General features: G+C 41.6%; 2 protein-coding genes across 4 annotated transcripts in view; both read left to right on the top strand.

Annotated features, from left to right (window-relative positions):
• Nucleotides 1–18,173, top strand: part of gabbr1a (gamma-aminobutyric acid (GABA) B receptor, 1a) — a 51,397-nt gene extending 33,224 nt beyond the window's left edge. Inside the window, exons 13-24 of one of the 2 annotated variants that reach the window (XM_086114167.1) lie at nt 2,239–2,484; nt 2,836–2,899; nt 4,269–4,346; nt 8,654–8,804; nt 9,973–10,105; nt 10,834–10,950; nt 12,413–12,517; nt 13,237–13,330; nt 14,477–14,604; nt 14,696–14,824; nt 15,427–15,570; nt 15,700–18,173. In XM_086114167.1, the coding sequence (XP_085970293.1) occupies nt 2,239–2,484; nt 2,836–2,899; nt 4,269–4,346; nt 8,654–8,804; nt 9,973–10,105; nt 10,834–10,950; nt 12,413–12,517; nt 13,237–13,330; nt 14,477–14,604; nt 14,696–14,824; nt 15,427–15,570; nt 15,700–15,984 (1,674 nt within the window). In that variant the 3' untranslated portion in view covers nt 15,985–18,173. Of the gene's footprint in view, nt 1–2,238; nt 2,485–2,835; nt 2,900–4,268; nt 4,347–8,653; nt 8,805–9,972; nt 10,106–10,833; nt 10,951–12,406; nt 12,518–13,236; nt 13,331–14,476; nt 14,605–14,695; nt 14,825–15,426; nt 15,571–15,699 lie in introns of both variants that reach the window. The other variant, XM_086114166.1, reaches the window with a different exon arrangement.
• A 928-nt stretch (nt 18,174–19,101) lies between these two features.
• The window catches only part of bag6 (BCL2 associated athanogene 6), a 44,175-nt gene continuing 43,245 nt past the window's right edge, over nt 19,102–20,031 (top strand). For both annotated transcript variants that reach the window (XM_086114165.1, XM_086114162.1), the window contains exons 1-2: nt 19,102–19,183; nt 19,725–19,941. In XM_086114165.1, coding sequence (XP_085970291.1) covers nt 19,853–19,941 — 89 coding nt within the window. In that variant the 5' untranslated portion in view covers nt 19,102–19,183; nt 19,725–19,852. The remainder of the gene's footprint in view (nt 19,184–19,724; nt 19,942–20,031) is intronic.

Genomic DNA, 20,031 nt, shown 5'->3' with positions numbered 1-20,031 from the left:
CAAAACAGTGGTATTTAAAAAAAAAAATCCAGATTTTTCATTTTTATGGTGACATGTTAAATGGCTACAACAAAGTCAAGGAAGAGCTGTGGCATGTTCATTTGTCAGTTCTCAAGTTAATTTTGACACTTTAAATTTCTTAATGACCCATGGAAAGAACAGATGAAGTGGGGACAGACCAAGAGCATCTATTTGTGAACAAATCTGAAATTGACCATCTTTGGACATTCAAGGTTTCTGTATTATGAGAAAAAAAACTCAAGCTTCATGTTTTCAAGGTTTTTGAAGCTTCATCTCTTCTAATTGACCTTTTTTGATTGCCGCTCTGTTGAGTTTTGCTCTTCATGTTTACCCGCCTCGCCTCGTCCTTGCAATCCCCCCCCATCAGCAGCTGTTGTTTGTAATAAATAGCACACCTGCCACAACCTGCTGCTACCTGCTGCTTTATCGTTGATGCACTCCTCCACGGGGCGTTCCGATAGATGCGTACGTGCAATCACTCTATTTCCGATTCAATTTGCAAATTTGAAATTGGCATATCTCTTGGCTGGTGTGCCAAGCACTGGAGGCGGTGGGATCGCACGTCACATTTAAATGCCAAGGTGGAATTTTTTAATGAATTGGACTTGTCAGAGAGCCGAATTGGACTTGTGCGTGGGCTTCCGGGGGAATCCTCGGGGACATCTTGATGATTGCGAGCAATAATCTGCCGTCACACATGAGCACTCTCAGATTAGCTGAATTGCTCTCTGCCGAGAGGACGGATCTGACAAATCACCCGAGGCTCATTTATGCCCCAAAACAGGTGGTGAGGTGTTTTGATGGAATTCGATCAGACTTAATGCGGTTATTTTGTGGCCATCATTATATTTCAGGTTCAAATGACACTTTGTTGACAAATTCTGATTAATTGACACATACTGTCCTCCTAAAGCCATGCTCCGGAAACACTGCATGCCCAAAGGTGAAAATTTGGCTAAACATGCATCTTTGTGACATTGGTTCTGCTATTACCTTTTTAAACAACCCGGCCATACTGTATGTTGGTGCTATTATTAGGCTCCAAAGTGACCTGAATCAAGTCCAGCTCGATGCACTGTACAAAACTGAAATGATGGCAATTTAAAATAATTGGCCTTGAACCACTGCATGCAAAAATGTGAAAATTTGATGCAACAAAATACACCCACACTTAGTTAATTTTCCAAGCAATTGACCACATGGTGGCACTGTAATTAGATCCCCAAATTGATCCCAGCCATCCCACTGCTCACAACAATTTGACATAAATTCAATGTTCCATTTTGGATTTTGATGTCATTATTGATGTTGAATTGACTTCAGATGCCCACTGAGGGTCCGAAGTTCTGGGAGTCAAAAACTCACATGATCTTAAATTGTAGCACATTTGAAACTTCTGCTGCTTTACTACAACCGACAGAAATGTGAAAAATGGCCAAAACTCGAATCTCCGCAGCTCTCTCGGCTGTGCTTTTCCCTCAATGCTCCCCACAAAACGTAAAATATGGAAAATTGAAATCAATTTGCACTCTTCTGCTCCTGAACCACCTCATGCTAAAAAGTTGAAATTGGCATAACAAGCAACGAAATGGTATGAGCCTGTGCTATTACTTGGTATTGCTGTCAATAAGCCCCAAAGTCACCCGATTCAAGTCAAGTTCTAGCTACCTAGCTACCTAGTTAGCTAGCTTCATCTATCTATCTATCTATCTATCTATCTATCTATCTATCTATCTCTAGATCACAGGTGTCAAACTTAAGGCCCGGGGGCCAGATCTGGCCCGCCACATCATTTTATGTGGCCCGGTGAAAGCAGCTCAAACATGTCAACTTCCATGATCCTTTCTAAAATGTTGACCAAAAATTTTCATTCTTATGTGTAATAAATAAGAGATATATTCTAAGCATTTTCTTGTCACCAAACCCCTCATAATAGTAACTTAGGCAATGGTTGAATCAACAGTTATTCTTTACTTCTTTATATGGTTTCAGTCATAATGGCCCTCCAAGTGAAACGGTAACAAAAATGTTGCCCACAGCATAAATGAGTTTGTCACCCCTGATCTAGATAGATAGATAAAGTTAGCTAACTAGATAGCTAGATAGATAGATTGATTGATTGATAGAGAGTTTTAAAAAATATGACAAAAAGTGATTTGCTTTGAAACACCAATTTACCGTATCTAATTATTTGTGTTCGCCTTTCGGCTCAATCAGACATCCCAGGAATTTCTGGCTGCCTTGATCTCCCGTTTGGGCGTCAAGAATCCCGAGGAGACGGGCGGCTTCCAGGAGGCCCCGCTGGCCTACGATGCCATCTGGGCCCTGGCGCTGGCCCTCAATAAGACGGTGGCGCCGCTCAAGGCCAAGGGGCGGCGGCTGGAGGACTTCAACTACAACAACAAAGACATCACATCTGAGATCTATCGGGCACTCAACACCAGCTCCTTTGAAGGCGTTTCGGTAGGTTTGGCTTCAAGACGCAAATCCATTTTCTAAATCGGAAACATGCCAAGGGAATTAACAGGAATTTATCAGAGTAACGCAGGAATGTACTTAATCGAACGTTGGTTTTTAAGGACTGTAACGCCCTCGTATGGAGGCAAGGAGAGCTGTCTTTTTGGCACAGATGTCTATGAAAAATAGAATGCTCAAATGAATGCGTCAAAATGATTCCTTTTCATTGAAAAACTTTTTTTTTCAGTTCTTCCCCATCATCCCCATGGACAGTTTTCAATTTGTGGAATATTTTCAAAGTTCCCTATCTTAACTAAGAGGTTTGCTCTTTCCCTTAAAAATGTCCATTTTCCTTAGGGCCAGGTGGTGTTTGATGCTCAGGGTTCCAGGATGGCCATGACCCTCATTGAACAGCTGCAAGGTAAAAATGTTCATTTCACTTGAAAACGAGCGAAAACAATTTGTGGCGAAATTGCATGTAAATGCAGAGGAGCTAAAGCTGAACTGAAACGCTATCATGTCAGAACGAATTCTTTTTGGGACAATATGGGGGAAAAAAATTCCACCCCTTCAAAGCATGCAGCAATATTTCATCCTCCCTTTGCGTATTCTCTGTGATCCACTGTTGTAATTAAATTGTCCGTAGAACATTTAGATTCTCGACTCACATTTGAGTAAAATCCTTTTTTTTTTTAATGGGAGGGGGTTGCAAACATCATCTAACTGCCCTGCGCATCTTCTGTAATTGCACTGAGCGAAGGACGTGCTTGTTTTAGTTTGATGCTGGATTAGCGCGATGGGCCACCAGGCTGCAGTTTGTCACTTAACAACTTTTTGGGATGATTACTTTTCTCACTTTCTTGCTGAAAAGATGAGCCTCCTTCACACTCCAGCCTCACGTCAGGCTGTGTGGTGGTGTCAGAGGTAATTTGGCCCGCACAGTGAAATGACCTGACGTGAATCTGCAGGGGGGAATTTTTTGCGAGGGAGCTCATTATTATTCGCGGTCAAGGCCACCACATGAGCTCCTTTTTTCCCCTCCTCACCTCCTCCTTTGCGTTTGTCCTTCTATTTTTTCCATGCCTCCTTTCCTCTTGCGCATTTTCATTCTTAACATGAAAAGCACTGGAGTGAGGAGACTTATTGGAGCGCTTGTCATTGTTTGCACCTATTACACCCACCGAAGAAATATGTCAAGCAGAACAGTGACTTTGACACTTTTTTTATTTTATTTTTTTGCTTTTGTGACACCTTATGAATGGCACAATGAAAAAGCAAGACTGGAAAAAGACTTTTAATGACAAGATGATCTTTTTTTTTTTTTTTTTTTTTTTTTTACTGATGTGCAATACAACTTACAAAAGCGCTGTCAGCGACGCTGACTCACCACTTTGCTCGAGTGTGGCTTTTTAAAATTTTGTTTACACTTTCACCATTCCCTCCATAAATTGCCAATTTTTCCCCCCAAAATTCCATTAAATAAATAAATAGATAGATAAGCCGTTAAATAAATTTAAATGGCATAAAGCACGCATGCATACAATTAGATCATTAAATAGCCGGAAATAATTGCAACTGTCATGAAATCCATACAAATGCTTCTAAATATATACATTATCACGCTACTCAATAATTACAAATGCAATCAATAAAATATTTTTAAAAAACAATAACACCTGACTCTCTTTTTCTGCAATTTTTTGTCATATTTTTCCTGGAAAATATTCCGTTTGACTTTTGAGGTTGCACTGTAATTGTACATAAATGGATACATTCTTTTATCCCCCCAGAGGGCAGCTACAAGAAGATCGGCTACTACGACAGCTCTCAGAAGAACCTCTCGTGGTTCGGCAAGGACGTCTGGATCGGTGAGTTGTGCAGGAGGTTCCTTCGCTTCCTTTGTCTAAAGTTTCTCAACTCAACTCAACTCAACTGTGTTTTTAGAGCACTTTAAAACGACCACCGCTGTATCCAAAGCGCTGGACATGGAGCAAAAATAAAATCCTACAGCAACAAACAGTAAAACAATAAATTAATTACAAAGACGGTAGAAAGCACAAAAACAGTAAAACTGAAAAAAAAGGCCTTTAGATGCTCACACGAACAGTATTTGTTCAGTAATATGACATGAAACTTTTTTTTTTTTTTTTAGATCACGTACATCACTCCCACCAAAGATGCTGATCATTCAATACATTTGAATGTGTGCAGAATGCTGTGGTTGATTAGAGGGACGCACTTTAACTATCCGCGTTGGTGTCCCAATACTTCTGTTCATTGACCGCTGTGCTGTTTTTGGGTGCGCCCAGGCTGATTTAGGGGCCCCCGGTGAGCTGACACATTTGGCCGCTGCGCTCCGTGAAGAGCTGGCCTTTTTTTTTTTTGAAGAGACTTTTGAAGAAAATGATGTGTTACTGTTAAAGGCAGAAGCATGCATGGCTTTACTCAAACGCACATGGCAGCGAACAAGTGCGGATGGGAGGAAGTTCATGCCCGCTCAGTGGGGGGCGATTGTTCATTCTACTCTTCACTTCTTCATTCACTACTTCCTTCCTTTCTCTGTGCTTCACTACCTCCTTTTCCCTCCTTTACTGTACACCTTACTTAATGCGCTCATGGACTTCCTCCATCACAAATTCCTTTCTTATTTCCTTCCACTTCTTCCTATACCCCCTCCTTTATACCCTCCTTCACTTTTTACTTCGATCCTTCCCGAAGTACCATCCATCACTGCCTTATTTTCTTCTTTCTTTACTCTTTCCTTCCTACACTGCTTACTTCTATCATTCCTTCTCAACATCCTTTACTCCTTCCTTAAACCCTTAAAGTTCGGACGGGCCCATACGGGGACGTCCGTCATCTGTCAAAACAAATCGCTGATGCACGTCGTCATGTGTGATCATGTTATACATCTTTTAAAAGCTGAATTTCTGGAGATTTGAATGGTGCCCCACATGTTACAATTGTCAAATTTGAACCGAAACTCGGGGAGACATAAGCTTTGATCCTGTGGTGTTTTCAAGTCCAAATCAACATTCTAAATCCATTTTCAAGGCAGATATTGTGAAAAGAAAATTAGACGAACATAAGATTCGCCTTTTTCTTCTGTTTTCAAACATCCATAGTTCCGAGACAGGAGCACTTACACAAATTCTTACTGTATGGGAGAAATATTAATAATGTGACATTTTGAATATTTCAGAAGTGACCAAAACTATGCTGATACTCCAAATGGTTCAAGAATAGCTAAAAATTGACTTTGGGTGCACCTTCCCACAGGCGTTTTCAGCAAAGTTGCCCTCAGTTTAAGGTTAACTACCTCCTTTATTCCTTCCTTCTCTGCCTCCATTTTCACCTTCATCGCGCCTTCAATTACTCCCTCCTTTGGCTCCACTTCCATCCGCTTACTTTTCTTCCTTCCCTTCTCCATTATCCCCTCCCATGTAGCTTCCTGTGAGTCCCTCTTCCTTCACTACTTTCTTACCACACCCCAACCCTTCGTCATGATTAATTTCTTGACTCCATCATTCCCCCTTCACTCCCTTATCTCTGCTCCCATCACTCCTCCTCTCCCTCGCTCCATCAATACCAACCTTCCTGTCCCCTTTGTCCATTTCTCCACCATTTCCTTCATTACCACCTCTTTCGGTACCACTGTTCCTTCCGCCACCACTCCCGCACCTCTCCCTCTATCCCCCTGTCCACTGCGTCCTTGACAACCTCCTTTTCACTCTCTCACTCACTCTCTCCCTCCTTCTCACCTTCCTTCCTTCCTTCCCTCTCTCTCTCTCTCTCTCTCTCTCTCTGTCTCCACGGTCGCCCTAACAACCACTTCAGCTCTCCTCTAATCGCTGTGGCAACTGCTACTGAGCTGCGTCTCCATGGCAACACTCTGTTCTCATGTTTTTTTTCACTTTTCTCTCCACTTTTTTTTTTTATAAAGTCAAGGACGCTAGATGGTTAACACACATGTACACGATGACACACCCACATTTTTCGCGCTCGTATGAAACTTTGTGTAGCACCTCAACCATTAGAAATGTTGCTTAAATATTGAACGTAGAATATAATCCATCACCACCAAAGCCGGAAGGTAGTTTTAATTTGAAGAAAATAAAGTTTGGGGGCAGCTACTACAAATAAAGTACATCAGTACTGTCAATGCAGATTAAATAAAACATAAGAAACTACAAAAATAAAAAATAAATGCTCATTAAATATATTAAAGTATATTTATGTTGACGTAAATACATAAATCTGTCTGCATGTGTTGCTCTACCGTTTGTGTTCAAATTGCCACTGCTCAAAGCGGTTTTAAACTCTAAGTTACATGCTATTTATCAGCCTGTCTCTGGTGTTTTAGCCTTGAGCTAAGTGGATGTTTGAAATACGTAACATACAATTCTCTTTGCTTTATTTTTAATTTGACAAATCTTGAACTGTGAGTGCCATTAAACAGCTTGGATCTTTTTTTTTCAAATAATTGATCATAAATAATCAACAAAACTGTTCATTATTGTGAAGTGAGTTGAGTATGCTTGCCCATTTGCATCTCGAATTTCTGCTCACAAGTCACAGCGAAAACAATGCCTAATGGAAAAAAAAGACAAATCTGACTGGGAAAAAAAATCCCACTCACATGACTTTTTGTCTCACATGTCAAACGGCGGGCTGGTGTCATGTGGGGAGTAAATCTTGTCAGCCGTCAGACAGATGGCGCCGCTGAGACATCGGTTGTGTTACCTCGGTGACGTGGGGCTGACACGCTGACACCCGATGCTGACATTTGACACTTAAGCTTCACGTGCCGCTCACACTCACACACACAGTCACACCCAATTTTTCTGTCTTACATGGACACATAAATCTATATTTGACTGTATATCGATGCTGTATTGTTAAAAAAAAAGATACACTGCATCATGATTTCATGAACACACACTCGCACACGCATATGCCACTGTGCACAATTGCTCTCCCTGACATAGACCCAAAAATCTGGATCACGTATTCCTACTGTCTCCAAAGGGAAAATGTGGTACATCACGATCTCAATATTTTGTCATTTTTTTCATCTCCCATTCATGCGCCAGCTGACTTACCCCATTTCTCTCTTTCATACATAATATCAATATTCGATGTATGCCTTTCAATATTATATCAGCCCTTTTCACCGAAATACACACACACACACACTCACACACACACACACATTTATGTATTGTGAGGCTAGAGAAAGAAGAAGAAAAAGAAACAGCAAAACAAGCTTTCCTTGGTGCATCTGGACCTCGTTGAACTTCATTAGTGAGCAATGAAGTTGGTTTGAAGCTGGAGCACGTCGGGAGCATTTGCTGTTAACTCCACACTACACGCTCTTAATTAGCACACAACATGCCCACTCACTCACTCACTCACTCACTCACTATCTAGTACTGTGTGTGTGTGTGTGTGTGTGTGTGTGTGTGTGTGTGTGTGTGTGTGTTGAATAATAAATAAATACTCCAATTGATCTCAAATCAGTTGGAGTATTTATTTGATATCCTACAAGAGTGCTGTTAAAAACAGAGAGCGTACAAGTAGTAGCACATGGATCTTAAAGGGGAAGTCAAGTCAAAAATGCTCTTTATAATTATGTCCTATGCGGCCCCACTCGTCTAATTTCAATAATGATGTTATAAAATGTTACAGTAATATACTCTATGCGCCCTAACTCGGCTAAACACGGCAGTCAGAGTAATATAGCGTTTGTGGAATATGAATTAAGCAGCAAAATCCACCCATTTTTATCCGTCTCAGGGGGCGGCCATTTTTGCCGTATACTTCCACCCGCCGTCGCTTGAATATGACATCACAGTGCCTTAGGGCACAGGTAGAGACCGTCAAGACTCACCTGTTTTCTGGGTTTGGTCATGTGATGTTTGCAAACTGCGACCTGGTCATTTTCAGTTTCACTGCACGTGGAAAAATGGCTGCTTAATTCGTATTCCACAAACGCAGTATTAATCATAATACCGTGTTTACTCTAGTGAGGGCGCATCGAACATATTATTGCGAAGGAAACTGTTGAACTGACGTCTCCTTTAGGATGGGCATCGAGAATATCACAAAAATCCACAAATGGCTTTCTCTAGACCTGTGTGTGAAATGACTGCATGTGCTGAATTTCTCCGTTTAGGGGCGGGGCCTCCAGCGGATCGCACGGTTGTCGAGAAAGAGTACCGCTTCCTGTCGCAGAAGTTGTTCGCCGCCGTGTCCGTGTTTGCCGGCCTCGGCATCCTGCTGGGTGTCGTGTGTCTCACCTTTAACATCTACAACGGCAACGTGCGGTAAGAGTACATGCATATTATCACCACTTGGAGCTTCCAAAGTTACTGATTACTTGAATTTAGAGGAATGGCGGCACGGTGGACGACTGTTGAGCATGTCCGCCTCCCAGCGCATAGGTGCAGGGTTCGATTCCAGCGCTACAGCCCCCTCGTGTTATAAGTGGATAAAAAAAATGGATGGATGGATAAGTTATTTAAGATATTTAATTTCCCATGTTTCTTAGCCTCACGTTCCCAGAACTGGGTGTGCGGCAAGGCTCTTCACAATCCCAGCAGGTAGCTTCAGGAAACGATCGCACTAAAATCCTTCAAAAATGCCTTTTGATCCGAGATTTCTCTGCGGTCTATCCAACATGCTAAATTTATGTTTGACCTGGACACACTGATCTCAAGTCCAATATGTCGGTGAGCTCATCAGGAGTTTTCGGCAGTTTCCACGGGGGTTGGAGGAAAGCGGCGGTGGGATCTCCTCTGGCTTTGATTAGATTTCACACGCAATTTGGCTGAGGGAAGAGTGTCGGATCACATCAAATGTTTTCATTAAGTCGCTCTCGGTTGGAAGTCTCACACTGACAAGCGACTTCACGTCCAATTGGAGCATTTAGACTTGTCAAAAATCATTACCTGGACAAACCAGTACGAAATGTTTACTTAAGTGATTGCATGCTGGCTGAATAGAGTGAACCCCCGTTTATCACGCAGGATGTTTCAGAACACCCGCGATCAGTGGAAATATGTAGCATAGACAGACCATCATTTTTTTATTTCTTAATTTTTTAAAATATATTCTGTATAGTTTTAACATTCCCACGCATTTGGAAGACAGGTAAACTCATGAAAACGGATTAAAACACAATTTCAAATATTCCTTCGCACGTGTTCTCACGAACTTGATCAATCAGTTCTCCAAACAAGAGTCCCAGCGTGCTTGCTTCAAGATGGATTATTTCTCACTCCCATTTAATGATATGTAAAAAAAAAAAAGAATTAAATTCGTTTACTGCCATCCATTTTCCAAGCAGCCATCTTGACTTCTCCATTTTAGAGCATTTTCAACAAGCTTTCAAGACCCACCAAAAATATTGTGTTCTGTCACAACATAAACACCAAACCGACCAAAAGAATCCGATTTGTGTCAGTGACGATTCGCCTATGTATGCTATTGCAGCTACATCCAAAACTCTCAGCCGTACCTGAACAACATGACAGCGGCGGGCTGCATGATGGCTCTGGCCGCCGTCTTCCCGCTCGGTATCGACGGACATCACGTACACCGATCGCAGTTCCCCGTCGTCTGCCAGGTACGCAAATCACCACCGCCAACATGACTTGCTTCAAACCAAAACGTCAGACTTCCTGCTCAGACTTGGGTCCGTGTTACTTTTTTTTTTTTCCTGTTATGATATTTCCACCCAATTTCTTGTCGATCGCTAAAACTCAGATTGGGTACTCGTTTTTCCTAACTTTCCGAGAACTATTGAAATGTTCAGCAAACGCTGGATGCGGTTGTCCACTGAAATGGCTGCTTCTAAATAGAATGGCCGACTTCCTGTCCACTTTCTGGCATGGGTTCTAGAGACCTTTTTGTCTGTCCTGATAAGAACAACCTGTCCACCTAATTTCTTGTTGATCGGTCAAACTGGTCTTGAGATCAGATTTTTTTTTCTAACCTTCTTTGGGTCGCTAATTACTGATGTAAAATGAAACTTTTTTTACTTTGGGTTGAATCCAGATGGATTTGGTTGATGTTGAGAATGTTATTGGAACATTAATTAGCCTTTTTTTTTTTGCCCTTTAGAACTTAAAATAAAATAACAAAAAAGTAGAAATGGCTAAATTGCTTTTCCTCTAAAGTATCTTTGGGATCTACACAAGTTCTGTGCTAGTAATTACTGGTCCACCTTTGGGGTCAATGACAGATGAAGTTTAATATTCCAAAGTTTAATATTCATGCTCAGGCTGCACCCGAAGGACTCCTCTTTGCTCTCAAATTAACTTTTTTTTTTTTTTTTGTCTTCCCACCCTGGAGTTCCGTCTGTGGCTGCTGGGTTTGGGCTTTAGCCTGGCGTACGGCAGCATGTTCACAAAGATTTGGTGGGTCCACACCCTCTTCACCAAGAAGGATGAAAAAAAGGAAAAAAAGAAGGTACGGCTTTAAAATAAAGGTTTCAAGCCAGGGTTTGGGTGTCAAATTAGGCTTTTAAAACAGGGTGTTGAATTAGGCTTTCAAGACAGATTGTGGGTTTTAGTCTGGGATAGGGTTTCTACTTATGGTTTCTAGCCCCGGTTCGGGTTTTGAATTATAATGTCATGTTTTAGGGTTCTACGGTTTCAAGTCATTATTAGTGATTCAAATTAGGGTTTCATGCCTGGGTTATGGTTCCGAAAATAAGGTCAAGGTTTCAAATTAGGATAGCAAAATTTTAAATTCTGATTTTAAAACGGTTTGGATTTCAGGTTCGGATTCCTATTTGAAGATCGGGTTTCAATTATTATTTAATATGTTTATGGATCAAATTTCAGATCAATTTGCAAATCAGGGTTTCGAAACAGGGTTCGGGTTTCAAGTTATGGTTTAAAATGAGAGTTTAGTCTCAAATCAGGATTAGAGTTTTTAATTAGGGGTTCAAAGAAAAGGTTGAAAATTAAGGTTTAAAACAAAATTCTGTCAGTTGGGGTTTCAGATTAGGTTTCAAATTAGGGTTTCAAGACATGGTGAGGGTTTCAACCAAATCTTATCCCAGTGGATCGATCAGCCTGTACATCTCCCAAGAGGCACCATCCTTCTTTCCCAGCTGTCTTGACTGGCCTTTTTTTTTTTTTTTTTGTATTTGTGGATATAATTCAACCTGAAGGCCCCGCAAGATACACTTAACTCCACTTCTTAATCTCAAGATGGCGAGTGCAATATTTATGGATATTTATGAATATGGATGAGTATTAACAGTCTGGGGAAAAAAAGCTGCTTGTGAAGAAACGCTTAAAGCCGAAGTCGGTGCTGATGCATTCAGAAGCAACACTTAGGGTGGGAAGTACGTTTACTTGGTTCCTGAATTTAGTTGATTTTTCAGGTAGTTCTACTTTCTGTACATTTTTGTACATCATATTTATGCTTAATGAAAACAAACAGTTTTATGTAAAATAAAAATATTATACATTTGAACCAGTTTTTATTTTATATTTTGCCCCAAAAAATTGTTCCTTTATGATTCGTAGATTGTTTATGAAATGTGCAATAAAAAAAATGGGCATGAATTCATATTTGTCTTTTAACCCTTTCGGGGACAGCGGTTACTACAGTGGACTGCTTATCATGTTTCAGGTTACAGGGTGCATGAAAGGGTCAAAATATGCAATTGTACATAAAATGCAAACATTTTAGGAAAACCATAAAATGATCTGTTTTTGCTCTAGAGTTTTTAATAATAATATGAAATAATACGAATGAACGAATTGTAAACTTGACCATTGAAAAATGAGCGGTGAGTATTATTTTATTGTTAAAATGGAAGGTTTTACACATTTACTTACCTTGGCTGACATTGTTTCTTTTTTGTCGTGTGTCGTTTGTTTGCCGCTTGCTGTTTGTGCGTTTGATTTAGCAACAGCTGGAGCCATGGAAATTGTACGCCACGGTAGGCGTGCTGCTGGCCGTCGACTTTCTGTCACTGGTCATTTGGCAGATCGTGGACCCGCTGCACATTACCGTGGAGGTAAAATTACCGCCGAGTGCACTACATTTTCCACAGAGTAGAGAGAATATATGCCTGTGAGTATTGTTGTATGGTTTTTTTTTGTTGTATGTGTTGCTGCTCTGTCTATGTCCAAGTAGCAATTGTTTGAAGCTGTATAGTTGCAATTAGCCCATCTATGGCGTTTTGCACGTCAGCGTGACGATAGTGGACCTTCATTCGGCGAAATTAATGTGTATGCCCCATTTAACATAAAAGTAGTGCATTGTTGCCATCATGTTGCATATTGGCAAAGGACCTACGGTATGTGGTTCAGTTATTTAGGCCATAGCTCTATTTAATAGGAAAATTGTGCTTTTCTGCCATCTTGTGGCATTTGAGGGTGCTTATAAACTTCTGTGGTGGCGGGGGGGGGGGGGCGTTGTGAATTACTCGCACATTCTCTCAAGTGTATTTTGACTTGTCTTTCGAGAGCGACTCAATATTGCTTTCAGCGACTATACAGTCATACCTCAGTTTTCGACCATAATCCGTTCCAGAAGGCTGTTTGAAAAAAAACAAAACTTGGGTCGGTTTTACTCCAAAAACACTCTCGGACTTGAAAGTTGGGGAAAGGAGATACTGTATGTCAAACAGAAGAGTGACTTTGACGCTAAATATTTGTTGTCTTTGTGACACTTTGAACTATCAACCAATAAAAAACGAAAACTCCTCTCCTATCAACTCCCCATCTGGAGCAGGAGTTTACCAGGGAGGCCCCCAAAGTGGACTTGGACGTCCTGATCCAGCCTCTGCTGGAGCACTGCAGCTCCGAGAAGATGAACACATGGCTCGGTGAGTTTTCTCCGTCTTCGTTTTGTTACTCCTTACTCACATTGAACTCCTTATCTGGGTCACAAAGTAGGTCAGGGCCTCGTAGCGTTTCACTGGCGTCGCACCAGATGAGACAATGGACAGCGGCAAGACGCCTTCGTATTTTTTTTTTTCCCGCGGCTTTTATTCTTTTCTTTTTTTCTCTGTCAGTCAGCAAGATGCCGAGTGACTTCTTGCACTTTCAACTTCCAAATAAGAGACAGCTAAGAACAGGAATCAAACACATACAGACTGTACAGAGAGAGCGGGGGGGGGGGGGGGGGGCGCAGACACATGGTTCAAGCTCAAAACGTTTGATGCCCCAAGATTTGAACTCAGATCACTGGATTCGGATTAGATATTTTGGATGGATGGATAGTTTTGGATAAGCAGCATTTAAGGTTTCACTGGGATGTGAACCCTCGGCAGACATCTGCCGCTTGTTCAATCTTATATCATTTTTTAAAATTCTTGACATTGCCGTGAGCCTTTTCTATACCACCAGCTTCTTTTGGGAATCCGTTTTTCACATTCAAGGTTCACTCGTCACAATTGCACCTATCCTCGTGGGTTTTTTTTGTTTTGTTTTTTTAAACGTGTTATCGTCTACAAAACTCACTGAAACGCCCTAAAATGCCTCAAGATGCTCTCTGAATAGGAAGGTAGTACAGTTGGTCCAAGGTTTGTTGAAGAATCTCTGCATACAGTAGTACCTTTTAAGTGCATCAACTCGAAAGAAGGGGATAAAAACGGGCCGATTAAGGTTCTGTCATGCCCTCGCGTGTGGGCAAGGAGAGGCACAGTCCCTGTTGCACTTTTAGCCATTTATTGAATGGCACAGTCCAACACACAAATACAAAATGACAACGGCATGCAAGGAGCTGCTATCGGCAGAATTCACGCCCGTGCGCTCACACTCGGCCACTTGAGCTCCTGATGTTGCTCAGGAGGCCACGCGCCAACATTTGTCATTGTGACTCGCCGCGTGCCAATGTACAGTTATTACACTCAAACCAGTTAATTTCCGCATATTCTCTTTTTTTGTTTTATTCGTTTTTATTCAATACAGTGCTTTTATTTCTTAAATAAAAATGAGTTTAAGAAATTGTCCCACACTGCCCCCTGCAGGTGTGGTTTACGGCTACAAGGGTCTGCTGCTGCTGCTCGGCATTTTCCTGGCCTATGAGACCAAGTCCGTCTCCACAGAGAAGATCAACGACCACCGGGCGGTGGGAATGGCCATTTATAATGTGGCGGTGAGTCACCGGCTACCGGCTTACCGTCTGCACATTTGGGGTTTTGGTGGAGGTCCTTGCTCAAACTGAATCCGTCTTTGCCCTCCCGCAGGTGCTGTGTCTGATCACGGCGCCGGTGACGATGATCCTATCTTCTCAGCAGGACGCCTCTTTCGCCTTCGCCGCCCTGGCCATCGTCTTCTCGGCCTACATCACCCTGGTGGTGCTCTTTGTGCCAAAGGTGAGAGAGTCAAACTACAGCAACGTTAGAATTTCAGTGGAAACACTGCCCTCTGCAGGAATGTGTGAGAAGTGCAACTTTGCAGGTGACTTTTTTTTTTTGCCTTGATTAACAAAACATCATTCATTCGTTAGTGTATGACATTTCTTATTTGCACTTTGTTATAATATAAAAGGTTGTGAGATCAACGTGAAATAGTATACAGGCTCCAATAAATTATTTCACAGTCAGAGTTTTATTTTTCAACTCATTCACTCCCAAAGACGTATTTCGATGTCTTTTCAGACACCACACATTTCATCCCAGCTCCTCATTTTATATTGACTGTACTTGAAAAGGGTCTGAGAAGGCCATTTTCAGACCCTTTTCAAGATTAAATGTGTGGCGTCTGAAAAGACATCTAAATATGTCTTTGCGAGTGAACGAGTTCATGAATGCCAAATAATCATCTTATTTTCATTCGTATGTAAGGTTTTGTGCTGAGCTAATAATAAAATAAAAATGCTCAGGAGATGATGAATAATAAATAGCCTCAATATTTCTTCTGAACTGATTATGTGATATAAATGCGATTTTTCCTTTATTCGTGTCCTCCTGCGCAGATGCGTCGTCTGATCACGCGCGGCGAGTGGCAGTCGGAGCAGCAGGACACGCTCAAGACGGGCTCGTCGACCAACAACAACGACGAGGAGAAGTCGAGGCAGCTGGAGAGGGAAAACAGGGAGCTGCAGAAGATCATACAGGAGGTTCATGCGACGCGGCACTGTCTGTCCCTATGTGTGTGCAGTGTCGCTGTGTGTGTTTTGTGTGTGTTATTGTCAGTGTGTCACCTTTGTGCACGCCAGTAAAAAGTTATGTCTTCATTTGTGGCTTAGAAAGAAGAGCGCGTGTCTGCGCTGCGTAACCAGCTGGCCGAGAGACAAGCTCTACGCAGTCGACGCCGCCCATCGGCCGGCCAGAACCAGAACCACAATGCCCCGCTGCCGCCGCCCTTGTCCCAGACGGACCCCAAATCCCTGCTGCCCCCGCCGGGCTACCCGAGCGCCGACAATCACTCGCTACCGCCGTCCTTCTCCAACTCGTCTAACTTGTACCCAGCAGAGAGCAAGATGAGCCGCAACCACTGTCACAACAGCCAGATTCCGCTGCTCTACAAGTAGGCCGGACCGTGGGGAAAACGCGGGACCAGGGTACGCGTTACGGGGGCGGGTGGGCACACTGGGGCATCAACACCACCTGACAGAGCCGGCCCAAGGCGCAAGCTAGCCACTAGGGGTCCTACATGAGCAATTTACAGTCAACGGATATTTCATTTTTATTTTTCCTTTCTTTCCTTTTTTTGGGAGGGGGGGCATTATTGGGGAGGAACAGAGTAACATAAAAACGATTGTTTGGATCAGGTTTTATTTACAGTGTTTCTTTAACTAAAGCTTTTGCACATTTTTACCGAGCTTTAGCAGCGAATTATTTTTATTTTGTGCATCCATATTTCATGTGCATGTCTGTGTACCCCCTGTGTGTGAGTGTGGTATGCTTTTTAATTGTAGTGTGTGTTCCGGGTATGTTAATGCACATCCCATATGCTGTAAGGAAGTGTGTGTGTGTGTTTGTGTGTGTGTGTGTGTGCGTGCATGCGTGTACGTGTGTGCTTTTTCACCTTATTCCAAGTACCTTAGTTCAGTTCTATGTATTTCTTCAAAAATCAACAACGAATGATCAATAATCAACATTATTGGCAGAGATCGAGGACCCAATGAAAGCCGTTTGAGCTCAAGGTCCATGTACTAGTACACTCTCTGTTGCCAAAACAACTCGGTCCACTTGGAAAACAACTTTCTTACCACTAGTAGTAGTAGTAGTACTACTCATCACAAAATATTCTACTAGTTGACATCTGGCAATTTTAGTACGAAAAAAAAAATAGCACGACAAGTTTGTTTTACTACTGCGCTGAATCGTCTTACTAGTGAGTACAAAGCAGACAAGTAGATGGACCAAAGTCGAATCAAATGTTGCCCAATGGAGGCTTGGACCGGCTCTGCCACCTGACACTGTGACGGGATATAAGCGCTTGGTCGCCGTGGCAACAGCAAGCGCATCTCCAGACTTGGCAGCACAGAAGTCCCCCATCCTGAGCTTTTGGGGAGACATTCCAGAACCTTTGTGTCTTTAATGTACACACACACACACACGCACCTCTGTGGTTCCGTTGTCCTGTTTTTGTCACGTGTGCGTGTCAAGACGTTTTTAGCCATAAACGCCGAAGAAGGGACGAGGACAGCGTTTCACATCTTTAACCCTGACTACGGTGACGCCGTAATTTAAGATGAAATGTACCCGCATGCGCAAAGAACTTTCTACTTGTGTACATATAATGAACACGACAAGCACAGTTGAGATTCTTTACGTTGACGTTATTCTCTTTTTGGTGAAGTAAAGCGGTCACGCGACATGACAACTTGACGCGCTGTTCACACAAGCTCGACAAGTTAGTTTTAAAAGCTCTTCCATCAAAGTTTTGTTACACTTCTTTCGAGGTTCATATTCTTTGACACAAATGGTGTTGTTTTCTTTTTTGGTAAAGTGAAGCAGTCACATGTCATGACGTTGCACGTACAGTTCATGTCCCCAATGACACAATTTTGATATTCTATCTTATTTCATTTTTACACCTTCAATTAGCTTTGTATACTTTAAGCCTCTAAGGCCAGTCTTCTTTGTTTTGTTTTTGCCAAGTGACACTGTCACATGACAAGCACAGTTCGGATGTCACGGAAATTCTGGATTATTTTTTTCTGAATTAATTTCACAGATTTGTTTCTACATAATTGGCAAAACCCGTTTGCTTTCTTTTTAGTAAAGTGAAACGACATGATGTTGGTCTGCACGTCCTGCTCATATATTATAACAGACAAATCTTGTTTTCTTTTTGGTAAAGTGAAGCAGTCACATGACATGACAATATTGTTAATTAGGATGATATTGACCCAAACGCTTAATACATCTATGTCTTGTAGATTATTTCAGCGGGCACTTTAACAGTTTATTTTGTTTTCGTGATCCACGTTAGCTCAGGGTGCGGAAGTGGCTCGGCAAATGAAATTAACAGGCCATATTTATATATATTTATGAAGCGTGCGGTTATATCACAGTGTATCATAGACAGTACGTCATATGAATGCAGAACTACTCTGGTAAATCTTGCACATGTATGACAATGTTTGTGGAAAAGGTCATATTTGTATTCACTGTATTATCTAAGATCATACTATAAATGTTAATATATTTCCGTATACAGTATGTGTATGCAAATAAGTGAGTTTAATCAATAAAATCAGTTTTTCTTTAATTTCTTTTAGTGGAGAGCAAATTTTGTCAAATTATAAATGAAATCACCTCATGTTTGCTTATAACTTTATACTTATTCTTAGACTATGATTTTATAGATAGATGGAGTACATTTAAATAATAAGAAACTCAAACTATTCTCAATACTTTTGGACATAAAGGTGACTTCACATCACCGGACGTGTCCACAAGATGGCACCATATTAGGTTGACGTGTGCTTCAATGAAGTAGTTGAAACTTCAAGTCCCACAATGCATTGGTATTATGACGTGCACATTTGCGCCCCGTTTCATCTGTTGGCGGCAGTGTTGTCAACTTGGTGACGTTCTCGCTCTATTCAGCCAGCTTAATGACCCCTCTGGCGACTCCTTTTCAAAAAAAGCGCCTAGCGACAAATCAAGCGACATTTTTTGGTGTTCATGGACACATTGATGTGAAAGGACTTCTCGTTCTAATTGTTCTCGACATGCAGCGGATGCTTCCGTCAGCATCTTCACCGTCCCAGAGCACTCACAGGCGGCGCCGTCCTCTCGCAGCACTAAAAGGGGGTCTGAAAAACATTTACATGTAAACATACATGTAAACATTTTCTCAACTGCCATTAAAATGTGTTCTATTGTCTCTTTTTTTGATAGATCGTGAATATAGATTGTATACAAAAAAAAGTTCATGTTTCATTGTGACCAAACCAAACTTAAGAATTTTTTTTTTTAGAAGGAACCAGAAAAAAAGGGTAAAAGCCCATTGGTTCATTTTTGCCGGTCCCAAGCCCATATAAAGGAGGAGGGTTGGAATTGTGACAATAAAAGAAACAAGAATCAACAGAAGAAAATTAATTTGTACTTGTAAACATATTTAAGGTGTTATTTTACTCACCTTTTGTCCCTCCAACGACGTTATTCCACTCCTTCAGCGTCCATTTCAGCGTGCACATGGTCAATTATGCAAATCAGGTCATGACATCATTTAGCGACAGCTGCTTTCTGAGGCGTTGGCAACACTGGTTGGAGGTAAGTTTGCTGTTACCTGTTAGCAGCACACGTAAATGCCTGTGTTGCGCGTTTGCGTTCGAGTCTCTGAGTTTTATTATGGATAGCAGTAGCACAAAGTTCTGAGTCAAAACACTTGTCAAGTGTTTAAATGTTCCCTAAATTGCGCCACTACTTCCGGGTAGCTGCAATGACGGCTAGTTCCTGGAGTAGGGCAGCTTGTGAGAGTTGAAAGATGCATGGCTAAGCTTTCTCTTGTTGCAAAAATAATATTAAGAAAAATAGAAAAGAGAATATATTGGTCATAAACTGAATCGGTGCTTGATTAAATTATCACACTAGTTTTTAGGAATTTCTTTTACATCCGACATCAGCGCGTTTGAACATATTCTAATGTTTCCCCTATTTCCTTTCTGAATTCTGATTGTAATTTCCCCATTGCGGGACAAATAAAGGATATCTTATTATTATAAAACAGTAGTTTGATGGTTCCGGAATAACAGATCACCAAAGTAGAGTAACTGTCTTTTATTAAATCATTGTTCTGTTGTTCACTTTCTAGATTGGTGTACGCAAACAAGTTACGGCAAGAATGCCATCACCACTTCGATTGCCAATTACCGGTACATCAAATGGATACCTGCAGGAGTGGGTTGTAGTTTTCATGCATTGATAAACCCGCCCCGGCTCATGACCTGCTTGGCAGAGACTACCAGGATGAAACCGCAAGGAAGAAGATGGAAGGCAGAGGTGGAAGGAAAATGTTGCAAGAATAATGAGTGAGTCACATACTTTGATGATTGATTTAGCTTTTGTAGATACTTTAGAAATGTTTCTAAAAAGTAGACATCACAATATTTACGGGATGG

This window comes from Hippocampus guttulatus, chromosome 6 (genome assembly GCF_054856545.1).
Source record: "Hippocampus guttulatus isolate MCC_2025c chromosome 6, RoL_Hgut_1.0, whole genome shotgun sequence".
NCBI classification, from domain to species: Eukaryota; Metazoa; Chordata; class Actinopteri; order Syngnathiformes; family Syngnathidae; genus Hippocampus; species Hippocampus guttulatus.
This window is presented reverse-complemented; position numbering and strand designations above follow the sequence as displayed.